Source organism: Histoplasma capsulatum, genomic scaffold (assembly GCF_000149585.1).
Source record: "Histoplasma capsulatum NAm1 scaffold_1 genomic scaffold, whole genome shotgun sequence".
Classification (NCBI taxonomy): Eukaryota; Fungi; Ascomycota; class Eurotiomycetes; order Onygenales; family Ajellomycetaceae; genus Histoplasma; species Histoplasma mississippiense.
Genome location: NW_001813982.1, coordinates 3,546,476 through 3,566,756, shown reverse-complemented (window position 1 = coordinate 3,566,756; position 20,281 = coordinate 3,546,476). Strand labels below are relative to the sequence as shown.

The following is a 20,281-nucleotide window of genomic DNA, read 5'->3' as shown; positions in this document are numbered from 1 at the left end:
ACTTTCAAGACCCAATGCCGCATAACCAATGGTTATATTAACTCACAACACACACACCCCCTCATCCACAGGGGTCTGTTTTGATCTCAACGCGTCTATCCTCTCCTACATGAACGTCTTTTCTTCGCGCCATACGGCCTCAATAACATTCTTCGAGACTTGTTTTGACCCCCAGCACAAGTCCAAAGCCACTGGGACCCCCTATCTTGAGAACGAGACATCCTCGAATCGAAGACGTAAATATCAGCCTAAAAGATCCCATCATCCCATCATCCCCTTCTGTCCTCGTCATGTCTCCCGGTAACGCGATGTACGATGACCCTGAGTTCGCCAATGGACAACACTCAACCCACAAAGCCAACGCCAAGCTGGACCAGGAGTCCTCTGCCGTTGCTGAGAAGTACCGCGATGCTTCTTCTGTGAAACCGATGCTGTCAGAGTTTGTCAAGAATTCCGATCTCTTCCGGCTTCTCTATGAAGTGCTTGAACACCATGTGTCCCTGGTCAAGACGCGGTCACAGGCCTTGGAAGATGGCCAGATCACTATTTATGATAAGGCTCTGCTCAAGTTGTCTGAGAAGGGTGCTGGAACATGCTACATGGCTGCGATCCAGTTGTTCCTTGAGGAGATTATGGGAATAAAGGGGGTTGAAACTGCCGACCTTGAAGCCCTGGTTGTCAAACATGTAGCTGTTAAGAGCCTGTTGGTAAATGGTATGTTTTTTGAGACCTTTACTTTAAAAAAATTTCACTTAAATCATTTCACTGTAGATTGAGAACAAGCAGCGGAGAATAAAATCAAAAACTAAATATGCAGCCCCATATACTAAACATTGTTCTCTCTATTTTAGCAACTCGCACCAACAACGAGCAAGCCATTGCCCTCATCCCAGCCCTTCCCGAAACGAAGGCTATCCCAAACGGCAAAGCCCAAGCCCAAACACACGAGGATAAGGACGAGAACGGCCCTCTCAGCAACGCAACGGAGCTCAAAACCATCAAAGATAGCCTCTCCCGCATCCTAACGACCTTCTCCAACGCACAGAGGGAATACAAATTGATCTCAGAAAGCGACGTCGTCGCAAAGTCCCGCGCCGCCAAATTTCTCCGTGACACCGCTGAAAACGCCCTCAACTATTTGCATGCCCGCAACATGGAGCACGACATGGTCCCGACGCTGGAGGCGGCGTTCCAGATGGCGAAGGAGAAGGCAATCACGCTTAGCGGGGGGAGGAAACGGCCCTTTGAGATCCATGAGGTGGATTGCAGTCGTGTTGGGAAACCGGCTGCTTCATCAGCGGCGTCATCGCGGTATGGGAGGCGCTCTTCTGAGACTCGGTCGCGCTGCGCTCGTGCATCTCGACGTAGGGGTGATTGCTATCGTCCATACTGAAGGAGGTTTACGATAAAATTGCGTAATAATACCTCCGTATGAGGTCTACTGGCCATGCCTATTTTGTACAAAGAGGAGCTGTCAAGAGTCCTTCTATGTGTTTGACGTCCTAGATTTGGTGCTGTGGTGCTTTGAAATACAATGGGCACATATCTTGGTGGCGGGATTATATGGCGCTTTTCTTGAAGAATGTGGGAAAGGTTGGCTGGGATTTATTTAGGAATAAAGGCTAAAATGGCAAACCGATTTTCGCAATGGCAATATTCATCGTAGTCTTTCATTCTATTGCCCTGTATCTTAACCTCTTTTGCAGTTCGCTCCCAAGCATGATGGAATGATCCGTAAGACGGTATCATCGATCATAATTGTGATTATGCTTGTGATTGTTTATTAATATTACTTCTTATGGGTATTCGCACACAACCATCATATATCGTCAAAAGTATATTTTACTGGGCTGAACAACCTGGCAGCCAGTTATCTCAGAAATGTCCTTAAGGACCAAGCTCATCGGAACAAAAAAGCCGGTTCCTGCTGCTAGATTTGCGGCGAATAGCAAACCAACCCAGCACCCACAATCCACAGCAAGCTCGTCAGAGACAACCACCACCGCACCCGCATCTCCCTGAGCAGCAAAGTCATATTTGTGCCGATGTAAAGGCACCACAGGCCACGCGAGGACATCGTGTGTGTACTTAGATTCACCTTTCAAAAACACCGTTTCTATCGCACTAACCTTCCCTTCTGTCCAACCCGTAGACCTGCCAAATTTCGCCACCGTCAGTCCACCGTGTATCTTGTCTGTGAAACTTTTTGCATTTGACATTGATTCTAAAAGTTGGTGAGGAGCCCCAACTGAAGGGGTATCATCAAAACTTCGAGATGGCAGTAGCTTTGTTAATGACCAATCCAGTGCGTAGTTGCCCTCTTGGGTTGATAAAAAACGAAAACCAGAGGTGGCATACACACTCCCAAGTACTCTGTTCGCATCTTTTATTATCAATGCTCGATGTTCAGCACGGGCAAGACGATCTTGAACAGCTTCAAGCGATTTAGCTTTGGAGCGTTCACCCGTCTCAGCCATTGCTTCAAGACCCAGTGTACCAGGCCTGCCTTTTAATACTTTCTTCAATTCATCAACTCCAGCCTCAGTAGTTTGGAGTATCAGATCCGTGTCGCGGTCACTCTGTGACGTGATAAGAAATGACATCGATTTAACAGAAGAATGTGTGGGACGAAGTGGGGTGTTATTTTCCGTCACTGCCGGGCATCTGATTAGCAAACTATGAAAGCCAACTAAATCTGGCATAGAGCATAGAAATGAAAGTCCTATAGAAGAACCCTAAGGGCTATTTACTTACCAGCTTCTAAGCTATCAGACCTTACCACATGGTGGTTAGATAGGCCGAACACGCCCATATCCTCACCGCCCTTTTCAAGCCGTACTGGGCCTCCCATACTCCCAGTCCAAGTCCCTCCAATAGGTCCGCAGCTAGCTCCCATTTTGATGGTTGTCAAGTTAGAAGAATCAATGGTATTCATATCTAGCTCATTAGAACCCCATGATGATTTGATCCCCGTAGATTACTGTAACATCAAAGGCAGGTAGACAGATAGAGCGTATGCGAGGCAAGATAGTTGCCCACCACGCGTCCGCTTCAGCATCCAATGCGGAAATCATAACAGTAGGCGGACATTTTTCAGGGTCGAGATCTAAACTGTAACGAAACACACTGATCGAGATTACCTTCAAGCAACTGGCTTTCAGAATATCGATTGTTGTCTGTTTCAACCTCTCGTTCCAAATGCTGATAAGCTCCTTATCAGAAGGAAGAATGGGAAAGACGCTTGGCTTTAAAGCTCTCTCATCAATGATCTCAATTAAAACATGTATCTCATGACTATTGAGATATTTCCGAATTTCTCGTGCTGCGACAAAACTATTATAGTCACCGTCGGGGAACGTGGTGACAAGTAAAGTGGCAGTAGTTTCGTCTAACTTGTTGCTGTTGTCGCCACCATACGGCACGCGGTAGACGACGGAAATGGAGCTTATAGGGATTTGCTGTGCTCTGAGGATAGTGATGATCTGTGAAATATGGGTTTGCCGATCTGGAAAGAATGCATCAGGGTTGCCTTCGTATACGGTCCTCAAAGGGAGATGAGCGAGCTTTGGCCACCCTGTCCTGTACTGGATTCGTATGTCTATATTGTCCTCGATTTCTTCATCCGACCGGCTCATCAAACGACGTTTCCGAGCGACTTCTGAGAAAGTTGGAGGTTGGGTGAGGGAGACAGTCGCCATGATGGGCGACAAAGCCAACAAGAGCGCAAAGTAGAAGAGAGATTTTAGTTCAAGAACAGATGGTGTCTGGCTGTCATGTCAATCAGGAAAAGCAAAATGAAGTCCGTAAAAGCGATGACTTGTTGGCGGTAGTGTAGCAGGAAGGATCTATTCACTGCACACGATTGCCTAATTCCCTGGGTTGTTTTCACTCCCCTTCAACATGAGAATCGCGTGCAAACCCCTTTTTTGGTGTTAAGCTTTCGATATTTTCCTGTATGATGATGACAATTTTGTTCGGGCAGTCGGGTCAACGTTAAAATATACTACTATTATACAAACTCCAACGTTGCGCTAGGATCGACTGATCTGAGATAGCGTTCTAAAGAGACCAATCAGCTCTTCAAACGGTATCTGACTAAATTTTGGTTCCTAATGGTTGGGTCGTTCTATATCCGCTAAAAATCGCATGTTCTCAACATCGGTTCATCAGCCGTCCCTTTTTCTACCTTTTTGGCCTTTTTTTTGTTCTTATGATTTTATCCAGGATAGTGACCTTGGATTCTTAGAGATAATTACCGCCCCATATTCTTCAGCATTGCCAAAAAAAGCTTTGAAAATTCTTCGCCTGTAATTGCTGAAATCCAGAACAATTGTTCAGGGGCTATGAACTGGTGCAACAGATCTCGACATCACTGCTGGGCATTTCCTAGTGCAAGGGATCAAGCTTGTATCGTGAACCTTTAGATCTTCTCTTATGTCTAGGAGCGTCCGATGCAGGCTATCGTTCTCTTCATGAATACCCTTACTCCTCTGGATATATCCTAGGTTGTTCTGACATTACTCAAAACACGCAGTTAGTTGTCCGTCAAACATGAGGCCCAGTCACGATTAACTCACCAGTTAGTTATTCCTGCATAAACAAATAGAGTTATCTGAAACAGAAAGTGCAAGTTTGGCTCGGTTTATCCACATAAGTTGCTCAAAGATCATTGGGCGGAAATGGCCATTTTTTCAATGCCGCATCTAGTGATAGCTCTTCACTCATAGTTTCGACATACATGTCAAAGAGACTTCTATTTATCTCATTTGTTTTCTTCCATCGCTCCACTGGGACCCAGCCGGAGTCATCAGTAGAGAGTTGGGTCTTCACAATATCCCACAAGTAGAGCATGTCTTGGTACTGCACCGCCTGCTCATTATGTCTTCTTAACTCCTCTTCAGTAAACGAGAAAGGACAGTTACCCGGAAGGCCAAGCAGAGTCCAATCCTGTGAAATGCGTATCATAGAGTTACGTAGCGGAACCACGCTGCCATTGGAGAACCGCCGGCAACATGTGAAGGGCTCCCATATCGTGCGATCAAGCTTCAACGCATCGTACACCCGTTTATTGTTCGCCAGACTGGACATCTCGTAGTACTTGGACTGCGATGCCAAAATATTTTCATGAGTAGCTTGTTCCTTTTGCTCCGAATCTAGGTCATCAAAATTATCCGGTAATGTGGGTAATTTGGTTCCGGGATAGTAATGCTTCGGCCGCTTAAGGAACTCTGGAAATCGAGCTTGGATGAACAAAGGACCGACTTGAGATGATTGCCAATCAATTATTCCCAAAATAGTAGTAGGGTCGTCAGGTGAAACGAAAATATTTCCCAAATGCAAATCAGTATGCCATAAGGTAGGTCCTGCCACCTCTACCACACGCGGATCGCGTGATAGAATAGGAAGGATGTCTATCGCCTTTTGCAAAAGGATCTTATACTCCTTCAAAAACGGCCTCTCGCCGAATCGATCAACACGATGTAATTCAGATTTCGGGTCACCAATGGAATCCAATTCCCGCTGTGGAATAGAGAGTGCAAACTCCAAAAAAGATGGCCCTTCAAAAAGTCAGAAAAGATATCGAGGTATGAAGGAGAGAACGTAACTCACATGGACCAGACATTTTGGCGCGGTCATTATCCCACCTTTGTTGATTACATGACAGCCCGAGGCAATACAATCCGTTAGGATCTAAATCCAATGGGAGCGGGTAATGACGACATCCAGAAGGTAAAGAATTTCGTAGATACAGGCTTCCGAAGGCAGGAAACTCCAGGCTTCCCAGTTCCTTTTCCATTTCAACGATTTGGTCAATTACTTTGTAGCGTTCCAGCAGATTCATTGTCCCCCATCTTTCAGCCAGTGCAACCCCTTGGATCTTCTCCATAAGAATATATTCCGAGCCTATTGGGTTTTCCGGATCTGAACTCCAGGCGAATACTTCCGGAACATGTATCGAGGTACGAGATTTCACTGAAGGCGAGAATACCAGTTTCAAGAATCATAGAACAGCGAGCACACAAGACGTACAAAACTGCAAAGTAGCCACCTCTGACGCCGTTATCAGCGAGCGCGTACCCGCATTTCGGCATGGAAGCTTTGCGATAACTTCGCTGCCATGGTCCATTGTGAGGAGGAACGATTTGTTAAAAGTTCCCTTCTACCTTAACCACACGCACCCATTTTGTTGCATCCCTGAACAACGAGACCGCTTCGCGGCAAAGGCGTTCAACATTGAATTTCACAAAGCGTTGCTCTAGTTGTTGTTTCTCATCTACCAGCCACCTGCCTGAAGAATACCTGAAAATGTCGTCATGGTCAACTACGTTAAAAATGTCATATATTAGCATTCGTCAATGAAAGGAGCTGGACAGCAAAGTCGAAAACGAACTGGAATGGCTTACCAGCAAGCTTGGGTAAACAAATTGCCGGCCGCTTCCACATTTCCTGTCTCGACCCTCAACCCCGAGTCGAGCAACTTTGCAGATGAATGTCGAAAATGAAGCTTTGGCCCTTCATCATGGTAGAAGGTAGCTGACATCAAAACATGGTGTCACAGTTGATTGGATAGTTAAAAGAGACTGGTTTATTCACGTGATCTGGATCAGTGCCAAAGCACAAGGAGATCTCAATCTCTTTGCATCTCTGCCATGCGAAAAATGTTTGTGGATTCCCCTAAACCTCGGGGTAGTTTGTTGATTCTAACCTTATGAGTAAACTAAATATTTCGGGCCCATCTATCCCATGAAGTAGGAACCTTTCAGCACGGTTGGCTATTCGCGGCGCCCTTTGTCCCTGGTATCCCACGGAGCCCTGCACTCCATAGAATGTCCCTATCATGCTGAACCTTGAAAACCGCTCCCCTATTCCTTCCGGTTTCATAAATACAACCTCCTCTTCGACTGTTGGGGATAGTTCGTCCACAAACTCCTCGAGTCATTCGAACTTCCTGTTGACTCCAGAAGATGGAAGTTCGGGGTCGAGAGAAAGGAATGCGCAGTCCTCTCACCGCGAACAGCATCTTTCCGAACTAAGGAGACTTCAAACCAATTTCCATAGCGACCAGCATAATGAAAGCTTGGCAGAGTCTCGAAAATTGGAGCATCGTGCCTACGGGAGTGACATGAGTGATATTAGCGAAGACTGCACACCGAAAGAAGCGGAAGCATATAGCTATACAGATGAACCTACCTTAAAGAGTTATACTCTTGAAGAAGAAAGGCGTGTGGTCCAGAAGTTCGATCTGCGGTTGACCATGTTTATGGCACTATTGTATATGCTGTCCTTTGTTGATCGATCCAGTGAGTTCTCATCTTGGTCTTTAAGCATCACATCTTCTAAGGTCTATTGTGCCTTCTAGATATCGGAAACGCTAGGATCGCAGGAATGGAAAAAGCTCTGAAACTGGGGTCTCCGCAGTTTGAATGGCTTCTTACGTCGTTTTATATCACATATATTTGTTTTGAATGGATGACACTTATGTATACAGTCGTCCCTGCACATGTCTATATCTCCATTTGCTGCTTCTCCTGGGGTCTTATTGCCGCATGTCAATCTCTCGTCTCCTCATTCTGGGCCATTGTGCTGCTAAGGGCGCTCCTTGGTATTGCTGAAGCTGCCTTTGGCCCAGGCCTTCCGTTCTTCCTGTCATTTTTCTACAAACGCGAGGAACTGGCTTATCGCACTGGGATGTTTATATCCGCAGCGCCGCTTGCAACTTCCTTCGCCAGCACCCTAGCATGGGCCATTGTGAAGCTAAGCGAACATGGGCCTATCGCTCCATGGCGCGCATTGTTGCTCTTCGAGGGATTTCCAAGTGTAATTGTTGCTGTATTTGCGTGGATTTATGTCCCCGATAGCCCTAGTAAAGCTCGGTATCTCACGCCTCGAGAGAGGAAAGTTGCAAAGATGCGCTTGAAAATGAGCGATAGAGAAAAACTCCGTAAACGTCAGTTTAAGTGGAGTGATATCGGCCGGAAACTGCGCGATCCCAAGTCGTATCTCACTGCGGTAAGTTCTGGGTTGCCTCATTTACTAACAATTCTGCTCAACTGATTCACTAACACATTCCCATGCTCCTCCAGTTTATGTTTTTTAGCTGCAATGTCGCATTCAGTTCAATGCCAGTCTTCCTCCCCACAATTATGAAAGAGTTCGTCTCTCCCACTTGCAACAACCGTATCAGGAGCATTCAGCAACTAACCACCCTCATCAAACAACAGCATGGGCTACTCCGCCCTAGCTTCCCAAGCCCTGTCCGCCCCGCCGTACATACTTTCATTTCTAGTCGTCCTCCTCACCGGCTCCCTCTCTGACCGACACCGTTCCCGCAGTCCCTATTTAATAATCCACGCTCTCATCAGTGCCACCGCTTACCTAACCATCGCCCTAGCAGGCCACTTCCACTCCCATCTTTCTTCCACCCTCCAAATCCTCATTCGATACATAGCCATCTACCCCGCGACGGCGGGATTCTTCTCTTCCATCACCATAATCGTCACGTGGACAATGGACAACCAGCCCGCGAAAGAAAGCAAGGGAACCGGCATGGCAATCCTGAATATCATCGGCCAGTGCGGGCCGCTCGTTGGCACGAGGCTGTATCCGCGCGCAGACGGGCCGTGGTATGTACGGGGCATGGCCGTCTGTGCATTGTTCATGCTATTGGTGGCGGCGTTGGCGCTAGTGCTGAGAGTGCTGTTGCAGAGGGAGAATGAGAGAGCGCGAAAGGGTGCGGGCGCGGTGGATGCACATGTGCATGCTGATGAGATTGAAATGGTTGAAGGGGAGGCTGCAGGGTTGATGGGACGTGGCTCTGGCTTTAACTCTGCCTCTGGCTCAGGTTTGGGTTCTGGTTCAGCTGGCTTGTCGAGGGCTGTAAGGGAGAAAAACACCAATGACGGCCAATTCATGTATATCTTGTGATCGGCAGAGGTCCCTGCTTGTTATATATGTATATATATATATTATTTGATTGGCTAGGTGGTTGAGGTATTTTGAGGCATGGTTTCGAGATGTCATCTTGTTAGATTAGATTGCATCAGGATATATATTAATAGCGCGTAATTTGTGATGTTCATACCTGAAGACTTCCCTCCTTTGGCAAAACGTCATGCAGAATCCTTTAAAAGGGCAGAGCACAGCATCCCAAAATGATAAGCTGACACTGAGTAGATAGCTGCATCATCAATAGTCGAAAGTTTTAGGGTTCTTCTTTTTGAGGGTGGTAGAGCAGGTGGCAGTATTAATATTAATTAAGGTTTCAATATTTCCCCCTATCTGTGATTTTCAAAGCTATGCGATAATTCTACCAACTATTTTGTCTAGGGAGATTCCGAATCTAAACCCCGAATAAAATGCAAACGCCACATACGTGAAACTCATAATCGTAAAGAACATAAGAACAGTGAAATGTGAAGGCCGGGATATAGCCATGCAACCTTTCATGATCACACAGCGACAACTCAGCCCCAAATCGTAACAAGGTTCTCTCAAGTTAACGGGGCCTCGAATTCAAATCCGTCGACATCGCTTTTCTGGCTTGAACTGAAAAAGTCCAACTTCATCAGCAATTGATCCACCCCAGCGGGTTTCCAAGGTACGAATGCACTGGCGCCCTCGCCAAACATGTTTATGCTCCCATCTCCATTTATATTACTAGCAACAACATTAATTTGACCCAGGTCAAACGGTCGCTTGCCATCTCCAAGACGATTATCGTCAATATCCCGCAGTCGGGAAATGAGATCCGACACGTTATTGTCGACCTCAACCCTTGCTAGGCGTAGGTCATGCATTATTCTCTTGTCTTCCGCAGCGTAGTCGGCTAGGGAATCCACGACGCCCTCGTCGGTTTCCAGGTCTAGGTTTTGCTGTACCGTCTCGAGACGGAGGATCATGGCGATGAAATGGTCAATGGCGTTTAAGAGAGTGCGAAGTGTTCGAGTAAATGGTACATCTGTTAGGAATACGAATTGATAATAGATATCCAAGTGCGCACGGTGGGCTGCTGTGATCGTTTCTGGGTCATGCTGCGGAAAGCTTGATTCTCTTTTCTGTGTTTGGGGCTTATCTAGGTTACCTGGCTGAAAGGTTGCAGCCCGAAATTTCGCGCTGGGAAGCTGCGGAGGCTGCCGTTCCTGGTCGCGAGTCACGCATGGATACTGGTCGAAGTTCGTCAAGCCATTGCTTCAAATGTTGCCACGAGTTCGATATAACCTCCCCGTGCATATAGCCTGTAAGCTCTGACAGAATAAAAAGTGCTCTGCTTGCCGTGATCCAGACAGGTCTAATTGCAGCAGCTCGGGTAAGAGCACGTTCCCGGTTTGATTGACATCTTGCCTGGCCTCCACGTTTGTTCGCTAGAGGAGGGGCCGGATAAGTTCTTCGAAGAGATGACAATTTCCATAGATTGCTCAAGTGAATTTGGCCTCGACGAATGGCAAGTAGGTAAGAATGGACTTTCGAGTATAATCCCATATCAGCCTGGGAGAGAAAGAGATCTAGCGGTGGTTGGACATTTAAAGACAACGTTGTGGGAGTGCCAAACAGTAAATCGTTGAAAGGTACGTCAGAAATATCAATTATTGGGCTACTAACGGCCGCTTCTTTCGCAGAAGCCCGTTTGGTACCGGACTTGCCCTTGATGGAAAGGTGCAGAATCTCTCTGGCTAGGTCAAGTTCATCATCAACAGGATCTTCTTCATTCTGCAAGGAATACAGCTCAGACCAAGTTTGAGACAAAACTGCAGTCACTTCGCCTTCCTTAACGGTGAGGTTCTCTAACAGATTGGTACTATCTTTCCCCAATCCCAATGGATCAGCCCTCCGATGCCTCCCTCTGGAAAGGTTATCTGCAAATGTCACCAATCCCATAGCGAATTCGCCACGTCCCAACAGAAGGAAATCGTGCAACAAGGAAAGGATTTCTACTATTTTTGGTAGTGGCAGAAGTTGTGACAAGGCAGTCTGTGATAGGCAAACCCTTATTTTGGATATTGCACCACTAAGGCCAACAGGGGTTATCGGTGAAGAAAGAGCAGAGAGATGATCGAGATAGTTTCCGTGCAGGGTCAGCTTGGATAGCGATGCTATTGATTCGTCGCCAGCAGAAAACTTTCCTTGAGCTCGTATATGATTCAAGGATTTGCCGACGAATAAGATTGAGTTGGCAGTGGACGAAGACACAAAATTTGGCATTAGATCTGCTCGTATTGTAAAGTCGGCCGCACCTTTTCGTTTTTCGTCAACCGTCGACGGATCCTCTTGGATAAAGAAATCTTCACGGCCAAATGAGGGCAACTGGCCGTACAGGACGAACATTGAGAGTTGGCGAATAAACGCTATTTCTCCGGCATTTATCAGTTGAAGTGCCATTCCCTCGAGATCCAAATATCCAGTATGCGACTCATTTCGAAGGTGATCAATCAAGCTGGCTCCAGTGCAGATCCCTTTCTCCTCACCCGAAATCGGAGACATGAACCGTACGATCTGCCACAGCCATCGTAGCCTCCCCACCCATGGCAGAAATTCCGAGCGAATTGTTGATAATGGTACAATCCCATGACCACCAACATACCGAGCGTCATTGGCCAGGACTGCTGTCTCGACCTCCAATATTTGTTTCTGGAACTTGCCCAATTGGTCCGTGGAGATATTGGTTGACACTGCCCGACATATTGTGGAAGGGTGCGATGAGGAAATCTGCAATGTATGTTTGCGCAGCAGCGTGTGAAGGCGACATAGTTCCGCTATAGGCTGGAGCAGGGCGTGCTCAGCGGGGGAGAGGAACGGAACACCGTCTTTGGAAGAGCTGCCTTCTTCTTGATCAAACAGGGGAGAGCTATGACCCGACAAGGCGAGGAGTATCTCATGGAGCATGCTGACGAGTGAAGATTACTAGAATATAAGGCATTAGTCAATTGCAAATGCGTCTCGTGGGCAGATTCAAGGCGAACAACCCGGCAGAGTGATCCTCCTCACTCCTACAAAACCGGCGACGTAACAATAGGATGCAGCCCAATAATTCGAACCGACACATTGCCCGGAGCCAACCCCATTCATTCTTTGGGGAACGACAGGCCTTTCATGCCTGGATGGTTGAATTGCGCGTGTTATGGCTCTGACCGACTGATATCAACAAACAGAGAATCGGCGGGGAGCAAGAGGGGCGGATGAGTCATCAAGTCTTGAGGTTCTGTGGGATGGTTAATCTTCTCAAACTCAAGACAGCCAACTTGCGCAGAAGAAAAGCGCACACCAAGCTTCGGAGAATTATGAAGATGATCACTCTATTCCATTAACTAGCTAGTCGTCCTTCGATCAATCAGCCAGAATAACCGGGACCCAATGTGTCTGGTTAATCTTAAACATCCCCCCGTTCCAACACCCATATTGAGAATCTCTCGCAGAGGTAGATCTTACCATTCAAGCATTTTATTCGAGGCATCGAAAAGAAACAGAAGTAGGCAGATAGAGAATAGAACATGCATGATATCTAGCTAGTTTCGTCAAAGCTTCCGGATTGGACTCTCCTGTATTCACTTTTTGGAACCATGATTTTTGATGATGAAACTCATTCTCGTGTCCAACAAAGAGTTTTTTGATACAACCTCCTCTGTTCAGTGTCGCTAGTTTTCTTTCTCAATCGGAGTGGCCTTTCCGACTGCTCTCGCCCTAAGCTTTGGCTAGGAATTTCCGGCGGATTCGGTTGGGCTTGTTCAAGCCTCCCAAGACTGCTGCCGATAATCAGCCTTAGCGCACAGCTGCAGGACCACCGCAGCTGAAGGACGTGGATTAAGCCAGGAATCATGGAACTGTCCTTATCCACTTGCACTATTTATCCCACTAAGTTATCTTATGGCGGGGTCCAGCTGCGGCGGTGGTGCGCCTTGCTGGGGGGTTTTAAATATTTTCAAGAAGCCGGCTTTTGTGACGCGATTTCGCAGTCTTCACCAGGTTTTTGCCATTCAGCAACTGCAGAATTGGAAGCCTAAATCAATCGGTCAATCGAATTCGCTTTCACTTTCTCAGCTTCCAGCTCTCTCCAACATTTACCACTAACACTAAAGATCATATATTACCACAATAACTTGATTCAGCCGTACTCCCCCTCCGAACGTCAACTTGAGCAGGGGATCAATCGACAAATCTTCACGATGGGCTCAGGCACCACATTTGCCATTTTCATTTTAGCAATTTTGCTTGTTTTGCTTCCCTCACAAGTGCATGCCTTTGGGGCTGGGAGTATGTTTCCATCATTTTATTTTTGTTCAGTCAGTGAACCCAAACATGCGCCAGTGGGCGAGAGGAGGCTTGACATTGCATCACCCATATCAGAGCTGATACCTAGTCTTTTGAACTATTCTCTCAGACATCGCTTCGATATCTGTAGTCGAGGGCAGAAATTGGCGCCATGGAGATATCGAAGACACCGTGAAGGCCCTCGCCTTCATCAAAGGACACAAATGGACTGGCATCATGATTAAGCGTCTATATTTTGGGAATTGGTAACTGACTACCTATTCCCCTCGCGTTAATATTTCATCGCAGTGGAAAATCAACTAACTTATAATACAATAATAGGGTTGAGAGATTACTCCCAAGCTCTAGATGTGGGAACCATATCGTAAATCCCAGCAGAAAACTATCCGGATCCTGGTTTGGATTCTCAGCTTCACCTCTATCGGATACGCAACCGCTGAATTTGAGGTGACAGCTGACAGACTTGGAGTATACAGGCCGGAGGAACATATTGAGTTCGTCCGCCTTTCCCCATCCTGCACAGGCATTATATGCTGCGATGGTGGCATCACGTCGATTTTCAATCCCTTGCTTGAAGCCTGATATCTCTTGGGGTGATGATGTTTGTCCCCCTTCCAAGAAACTATACACCTAACGATTCTATTTAATACAGCAATCCAAAGGGCTACGCGGATAATAAAGATGCTAGACAGTAGTATGTCTCTCACCCCCTCTCACCCCCTCTTCCCCAACAAAACAAGTATAGGTACAAACATTCATACCTTGCATTATTCAACACATCCATTAACACCCACTCATAGTGATCCGCGGCTTCGGGCCCCAATTCGACCTATTGAGCTTGAGATTGACCCGCAAACCGGTATGAAGAACTACATTGCCAACGAACGTGGCGATTGGGCAACCAGTGCTGGATTCGTGAAGTATAGCATTGCGCGAAGTATACACTTTGGAAGGCTCTACCTTGGTGGTGGGAGTCATGAAAAAGGTCGCGAAGAACATTTGAGTGAGGCTCTGAGGTGTCTTGGCCAAGGTAAAAAAGCCCCTATGCTTTGGTTAGTTATTTTTACAAACATTTCATCGCAAAACCGTATCAGTGATTCCGCCACGGAAACCCAGTTCTAAATCCCACAGTTGCCGTATAAAGCTAACTTATTTTTGCAGCTTGCCATACTTTGGAAGACTTTTCGGCGCACAGTAATTACTGCGAATTGGTATTGCGCGAAATGGGCTATCATAATGTTTTCCCTCACGTCGGGGTGGGAACCCAAATGAACATCCAAGGAAAATACGTCTTCCCCATCGTCACTGGCACGTTTGGCATGACAGATTTTTTTCACAGTTTGCTCGGGGAAGCCTCAGATAACCTTACTCAGAGTGAAATAAATGAAATGGACAACGCACTTGGTAGTGCGCAGGCAGGCTCGGGCTCCTCTGGAGCCTTGAGTGCGCTCACTGGCGTGCTCTCTAAAGTCCCCGGAATGAAAGGCTTCATTGCAGAAGCCGAAGCTTTGAAACGTAAATCAGAGGCTCAGGCCCAAGCAAACCAACAGCGTGGCTTTGGTGATTATGGGGCATCAAGGAGTCATTCTGATCCCCATGGAAATCAAGGTTTAAACCAGCCGATCCCGTATGGCCAGTCACGGGCATCCGTACCCACGGATATCAACCCTCAGGAAACTATTTCTCAAATCTATCCCATTTTGGAATTTAGAGATAGGGTGGTCAGAAACATATCCTCCGCATTAGAGAAAATTCCTGGCCTTGCTTCGTTAATGGAGAAAATCGGTGAAACACTCTCTATATTTATCTTTTCTCTCCTGGCTCCATTTATTCGGCCCGTGATAAAAGTAGCATCGTCAAATCTACAGCTTGGCTCATCCGAATTGACAGCCTCAGAAGCTCGCGTTCAGTTCGAACCCTGGACAAACCCGGCCTGCACAGATCCCACCCACTCATTCCTCTCCAAGGATCACTTTAGCAATATCCTTAACGATCCGGCTGGACGAGTAGCTGCAGCTGTGGTGAAATTCGTCGTCCCTCGTGTTTTATATGCATTCCAACATGTTGATGTCCCGGTAGATCTAGTGTTGAACGACTGTGTTCTCGTTTTCCACCATCCAGCGTTTCGACGATCGGACAACGAAGTACACCGGGAGATGTTTGCGGAAGTCGAACGCTGGGCTCATGAAAAGTCGCGTAAAGGGTTCAATTTCAATCACATCCTTAGTGCGGAGGGTGTCAAAGCGGGGAAGAATCATATTGGAGGCGATCCTCACGCTCATGCTCACGGCAATAGTAACACACATGCCTCGCCTAGCCAGCACCAGACCCATGGACATACCCTACCAAGCCAACATCAACCGTATGGACATGCTCCTGCTCACGGCCACGATAGCCAATCTCATGGCTACTGGAGCCATAACCAATCCCAGGCCCAATCACAAAGCCATTCTCACAGCGGCTTCCCAAACATCCCCAGCCTTTCGAATCTTCCCAACATCCCCGGGCTGCCTCATTTTGGACCTTCCGGGGGCTCAACCCACCCGACTTCATCGTCTGCTTCCTCCTCAATTCCATGGGATCAACTCTCCAACCTTCCCATTCCAGGTATGTCCAATCTCAACAAATTGAACAAACTGACAGGTTTCCTGGGCGGCGGCGGTTCGAAACGTGAGCTGCCAGATGAACCGGACGACGGCAACCCTCATAGCCAGACGCGGGCACTCCCATCTGAAGACGCCGGATCTGGTTATTCAGGCCAACCCCAACCATACCCGCAGTACCAAGAACAGCCAAATGCCTATCAGCAGCAGCAGCAGCAGCAACATTATCAGATGTCGTATGACGATCCTGGATACACGATGCCTCCACCATCTGGGTATGAAAACTATCGTCAGAACATAAACACTAGCGAATACCAACCTCCCACACAAGGAGCTCATACGTATGACTATTACCAGGCCCCGCCAGGCAGGTACGACGACTCGCGACGGTATTAGTGACTGGCTGGCCTGCTGAATATGCCTGGAACAACAAAGGAGTGAACGACATATATCTGTTAATCTTTAGGTCGCATTTTTTTTCTTCTTTTCTTCTCCTTTTAAATGATATATAGAATTATCATTACAATTTCTTGGCCTTCTTGTTAAAGACTTGGGGTGCTCCGATAAAAGAGTCAGTATCGTAATGCCATGCAAAATATGATAGATGCAATGCAATGTCTTGTCGATAAAGCTCCTGTTCTTACTTCAATAAGCCTAATTCTCAGGGTAGATATTCTTTTCCACCATATGATCGGGGCGAGTCATTACTATCTACCTAACCAGGTTGCTAACTAACCAAAGGTAAGCCAGAACTTTCCAATGCTAAGCACGACCTAGCAGCTTGCAATCGCCCAGCAGATTCCTCACGATATACTGACGGGATATGCGCATTTAGCCAGGACTGAAAGGGGAGGGGGGGGGTTGAACCCCGATATGGATGATATAAATCTGCTCCCGAATTCGTGTTCGGGTAAATTGTTTTGGTATTGATTAATGAATCCAAGGATGGAAAAGAAACTATTAATGCTCATTAGTAACACACGATTTAAAAACTTCACAACATGCATGCATGACTCACCCCCCTTATGTAACAACAAAGCAAAAGAAATTGAACAAAATAGAAAGCATTACCAGTCCTCGGCTCCTAAGTGCCTGCCATTGCTCCGTGAAACTGTGATACAACTCCAGGGATATGCATTCTAAAAAAAAAAAAGAAAGAAAAAAAACAAAAGGAAAATATGCCACTGTAAAAACATTCCCTCATCAACATAAATCAAATTTTACCGTTAAAATAATCTTGTGTACTTATCGTAACTACTACAATTTTGTTCCCTCACGGCTACCATCACTGAGGCGCCGGCCTCTGTAACTCGGCAGGGGAGGGCTGGACGGGTTGTCACTCGGCCCACCAACAGTAGCAACCCCCACATTCCGAGAGGTATCACCAGCAGAAGGCGTTGTAGTAGAGGAGGCGTTAACGGCTCTTTGGATTTGGTGCAATCGTGGGTTCATAAGCCAATGGACCTGCATCCGAATAGCGTTGACACCAGCGCTTATATGGGCCATTTCATCTCTGAGCCGAATGCCCTCGTTCATAATAGACATGTTGACTCGTGCATCGATATCGGATATTGCATTCGAAAGTTGAGTCACCTCCTCTCTCAGGGACTCGTGGATTGAAAGAAGGTAGGTGGTGGTGTTTGATGGGGATGGGCTGGAGGCGATTTCTTGATATGGAGGGGAGACACCATCCGTGGGGTCGTTTGCTGGATTATTTGAGGCTTCAGGAGAGGAAATATCTAGATGTTCGAATGACAAAGACAGGGGAGAGTCACTTCTGATGATAGGCGAAACCTCTGTTTGAGGGTCGGGTTGCAGGGGAGACACGTGGCCCCCAAGGATCGACCGGATATTTGCAATGCCATCTTCAAGAATCTCATTTCGCTGGCGCAATTGCTTTATTGTCGATTCCATCGATTCCATTCGAGAAGCTTGAGCATCCAGGTACGGGCCTAGTTTTGCCAAAATGCATGATTGCTCATGTTGCTTAAGTGCCTCCATTTTGAACTTTTCTGGGCAGCCGAATTTCGCAGCGCAACAAGTCCTCTCGACTTCATGGCAAGTCTCTAAATGCTCTGGCAATTCACTTCGACAAATGGTTGTGTGGCAGTATGTACATTCGGTCTTCAGGCTTGAACATAATTCTTTGGTATGAATCTGTGAAGTTTAGAGCCTCAGCTGGAAAGTCGTATTCAGATGTCATAACAGACCTTGAAATGAAAACTAGCATACCTCAAAATCCCGCTCCATCACAGATTCCTCACAATTATCACAAGTACGTAATTCATGTAAACATCGGAGGTCAGCGTCTATATCCTTCTTCCTTGTCATGTAATTGCAATTTGGGTCGGGGCAACGCATGAGCCGGTAGTCGCAGTATTTATCCACGTGAGCTTGTACGTGGCCCCGTTGAATTATCTCCTCACACCCTTGACGGACAAACGGACACTTCACACACAAATCATCGCACATGCTAATTATTAGACGAGGGACTTTCATGAACGTTGCCATGGTTGGGGTTCGACAGGTGGGGCAGGCAAAGTTATCGGAAGGTGGCGCATAAGGTATGTGTGATGGGGATGAAGTGATGCATGAATTGAGACATTTCTGACAAAATATATGATCGCACTTCAATCGAATTGGGCGTATTAACGGGCAGTGGCAGATCGGGCACATCAGATGGCCATCGTAGGTTGAAACGTATTCGAGGGCTCGAAGGTCCACGAGAGAATCAGGTTCGAGATAGTCATCCTCCATCTTTCACACTCTCCATCACAACCATTCCCTGTGTAACTAACACAGGGCAAACTGGGCTGCGTGGAATGCGATCTGATATTCCTTGCCCAGTGAGTTCGAATCACGAGAATCCGAACAACGTTCAGAAGCGTGATGTTGTTGGGAGGCTAGGAAGAGAAACCGCAGCCTGGCTGTCAAAAATGTGTAGAAAACGGTCAACGGTTAGAACAAAGGTAAGTAGGTATATATGCAGTACTATAGAATGAAGTGAAAGGTCAGGAAAGAAATGGGTTGGGGTTGGGAGGTGATAAACCCGGATGGAGGTCATGTGATTAATTCTTGAAACCGGGAATCGTTTATGGTTTCCAACAATTGAGTGTATTTTGTTCAATATTGAGACCTAAATAAACAGCAAAAAGTGAAGCGAAATTTGAAAAATAAGTACCAGTGTGAGGCGCAGTGTGGAGCGAATGTGAAATGGGTGGAAATTGAAAAATATTTCTCAAGATCATTGCAAAAGTCATCTGCTGCAGAACTACATGCTAGGATGGTATGTATACTCCGCAATGTAGAGGATACGTTTGGCTGAATTTAAACCTTCTCACACATCTCTAATAATTGAATGCAGCTTGTTTCGTTTGCCAAGGTCAAAAACCTTCTTGGTTAAGTTCATATAGTTACGGTCCCAGGGAATAAGCGCTCCAACCTCTAACAGCCTGCGCAATCTACGTGCAAAAGAATTCAATGTTCAAAGTAAAATAGCAATCAATTTCTCAATATGGGATGAGTGTGTCATCCACCTCCTCTACTTCGTCGGGGCGATGGACGAAGCGGAAGCCTACACTCACAAGCCTGTCCTATGCGGGTTCGAATGAGAAAACCGTCGCCTGGACGCTATTCATTATCTGCGGAAGTACTGCGATCAGAACTGGTGGGATGAGCCTCACAGAAGAATACTATCTTCTGTGGGTAGGCCTTGCGTTCAACACGCAAAAGATGGCTGTCAACTATGATCCCTCGGGGAGTGTCAAGTGCATGGATGTACCTTTGTGGCAAGTCCGCAGAGTCACGTTGCGAAGAATAGAAGGGATTGGGACGAGGGAAGGCTGGTAGCATGGAAAGATGTTCCCCATAAAATGAATATAAGAACGGCGATGAAAAGGGAAAGAGGATCAAAATCCCAAGAAGATATACCACGTGATTTATATATTAGCGTCTCCTGACTTCCAAGGTTACCACTTCTGGCATAGTTGGCTAAGCCTGAAGCGCTTTCCGTATCAGTTAGCATTAGATGACTGAAACAGAAATCTAGTCATCACATCTATCTCCAACATCATCTCACCTTGGAATCCTTTAGCTGCGCTCTTCAGAAGGTCTCCGACAGAGTCACGTACGAAGCGCTTAGTTTATTGTATCGCTGCTAGCCGTCAGCTCTTCCACCTCCCGTCTGCTTGCGAACAGGCGCAACGATGAGCAATCCGGCGCAACTCTTCCTCCTCGCTGATCACATAAAACTATCTCTTCTGGAACGGCAAAGGGCAATATCCCTTAGTATTGAGCCTAACTCGCAGGATGGCGAAATATCCCGTTCTCTAGAATCTCTGCGCGAAGGAATTGAATCGCTTGATTCGCGAATTCTGCGGCTAGAGGAGAATGATCACCCGTAAGATTCAATAAAT

General features: G+C 46.7%; 9 protein-coding genes across 9 annotated transcripts; 5 read left to right on the top strand and 4 right to left on the bottom strand.

The window, feature by feature from the left end:
- Positions 1 to 290: 290 nt before the first annotated feature.
- On the top strand, positions 291 to 1,393 carry HCAG_01019 (predicted protein; the record flags this gene model as incomplete). Its single annotated transcript, XM_001543923.1, has 2 exons — positions 291 to 714; positions 852 to 1,393. 2 exons carry the CDS (start codon positions 291 to 293, stop codon positions 1,391 to 1,393), a joined length of 966 nt encoding a protein of 321 aa, XP_001543973.1.
- A 436-nt stretch (positions 1,394 to 1,829) lies between these two features.
- On the bottom strand, positions 1,830 to 3,698 carry HCAG_01018 (predicted protein; the record flags this gene model as incomplete). Its single annotated transcript, XM_001543922.1, has 4 exons — positions 1,830 to 2,154; positions 2,359 to 2,653; positions 2,755 to 2,889; positions 3,128 to 3,698. The coding sequence occupies 4 exons, from the start codon at positions 3,696 to 3,698 to the stop codon at positions 1,830 to 1,832; spliced, it is 1,326 nt and encodes a 441-aa protein (XP_001543972.1).
- Positions 3,699 to 4,659: 961 nt separating this feature from the next.
- On the bottom strand, positions 4,660 to 6,127 carry HCAG_01017 (predicted protein; the record flags this gene model as incomplete). Its single annotated transcript, XM_001543921.1, has 3 exons — positions 4,660 to 5,558; positions 5,611 to 5,973; positions 6,031 to 6,127. The coding sequence occupies 3 exons, from the start codon at positions 6,125 to 6,127 to the stop codon at positions 4,660 to 4,662; spliced, it is 1,359 nt and encodes a 452-aa protein (XP_001543971.1).
- A 711-nt stretch (positions 6,128 to 6,838) lies between these two features.
- Positions 6,839 to 9,206, top strand: HCAG_01016 (predicted protein; the record flags this gene model as incomplete). Its single annotated transcript, XM_001543920.1, has 5 exons — positions 6,839 to 7,301; positions 7,490 to 8,010; positions 8,085 to 8,152; positions 8,223 to 8,912; positions 9,194 to 9,206. 5 exons carry the CDS (start codon positions 6,839 to 6,841, stop codon positions 9,204 to 9,206), a joined length of 1,755 nt encoding a protein of 584 aa, XP_001543970.1.
- A 285-nt stretch (positions 9,207 to 9,491) lies between these two features.
- On the bottom strand, positions 9,492 to 11,880 carry HCAG_01015 (conserved hypothetical protein; the record flags this gene model as incomplete). Its single annotated transcript, XM_001543919.1, has 2 exons — positions 9,492 to 10,050; positions 10,082 to 11,880. The coding sequence occupies 2 exons, from the start codon at positions 11,878 to 11,880 to the stop codon at positions 9,492 to 9,494; spliced, it is 2,358 nt and encodes a 785-aa protein (XP_001543969.1).
- Positions 11,881 to 13,157: 1,277 nt separating this feature from the next.
- HCAG_01014 (hypothetical protein) lies at positions 13,158 to 16,262 on the top strand (the record flags this gene model as incomplete). The annotated part of the gene is made up of 7 exons (XM_001543918.1): positions 13,158 to 13,245; positions 13,373 to 13,508; positions 13,585 to 13,710; positions 13,916 to 13,957; positions 14,064 to 14,293; positions 14,425 to 15,870; positions 15,907 to 16,262. The coding sequence occupies 7 exons, from the start codon at positions 13,158 to 13,160 to the stop codon at positions 16,260 to 16,262; spliced, it is 2,424 nt and encodes an 807-aa protein (XP_001543968.1).
- An 861-nt stretch (positions 16,263 to 17,123) lies between these two features.
- Positions 17,124 to 18,377, bottom strand: HCAG_01013 (conserved hypothetical protein; the record flags this gene model as incomplete). The annotated part of the gene is made up of 2 exons (XM_001543917.1): positions 17,124 to 18,023; positions 18,099 to 18,377. The coding sequence occupies 2 exons, from the start codon at positions 18,375 to 18,377 to the stop codon at positions 17,124 to 17,126; spliced, it is 1,179 nt and encodes a 392-aa protein (XP_001543967.1).
- Positions 18,378 to 18,688: 311 nt separating this feature from the next.
- On the top strand, positions 18,689 to 19,715 carry HCAG_01012 (predicted protein; the record flags this gene model as incomplete). Its single annotated transcript, XM_001543916.1, has 3 exons — positions 18,689 to 18,835; positions 19,015 to 19,152; positions 19,365 to 19,715. 3 exons carry the CDS (start codon positions 18,689 to 18,691, stop codon positions 19,713 to 19,715), a joined length of 636 nt encoding a protein of 211 aa, XP_001543966.1.
- Positions 19,716 to 20,071: 356 nt separating this feature from the next.
- HCAG_01011 (predicted protein) lies at positions 20,072 to 20,269 on the top strand (the record flags this gene model as incomplete). Its single annotated transcript, XM_001543915.1, has 1 exon — positions 20,072 to 20,269. The coding sequence occupies one exon, from the start codon at positions 20,072 to 20,074 to the stop codon at positions 20,267 to 20,269; it is 198 nt and encodes a 65-aa protein (XP_001543965.1).
- Between the last annotated feature and the right edge of the window lie 12 nt (positions 20,270 to 20,281).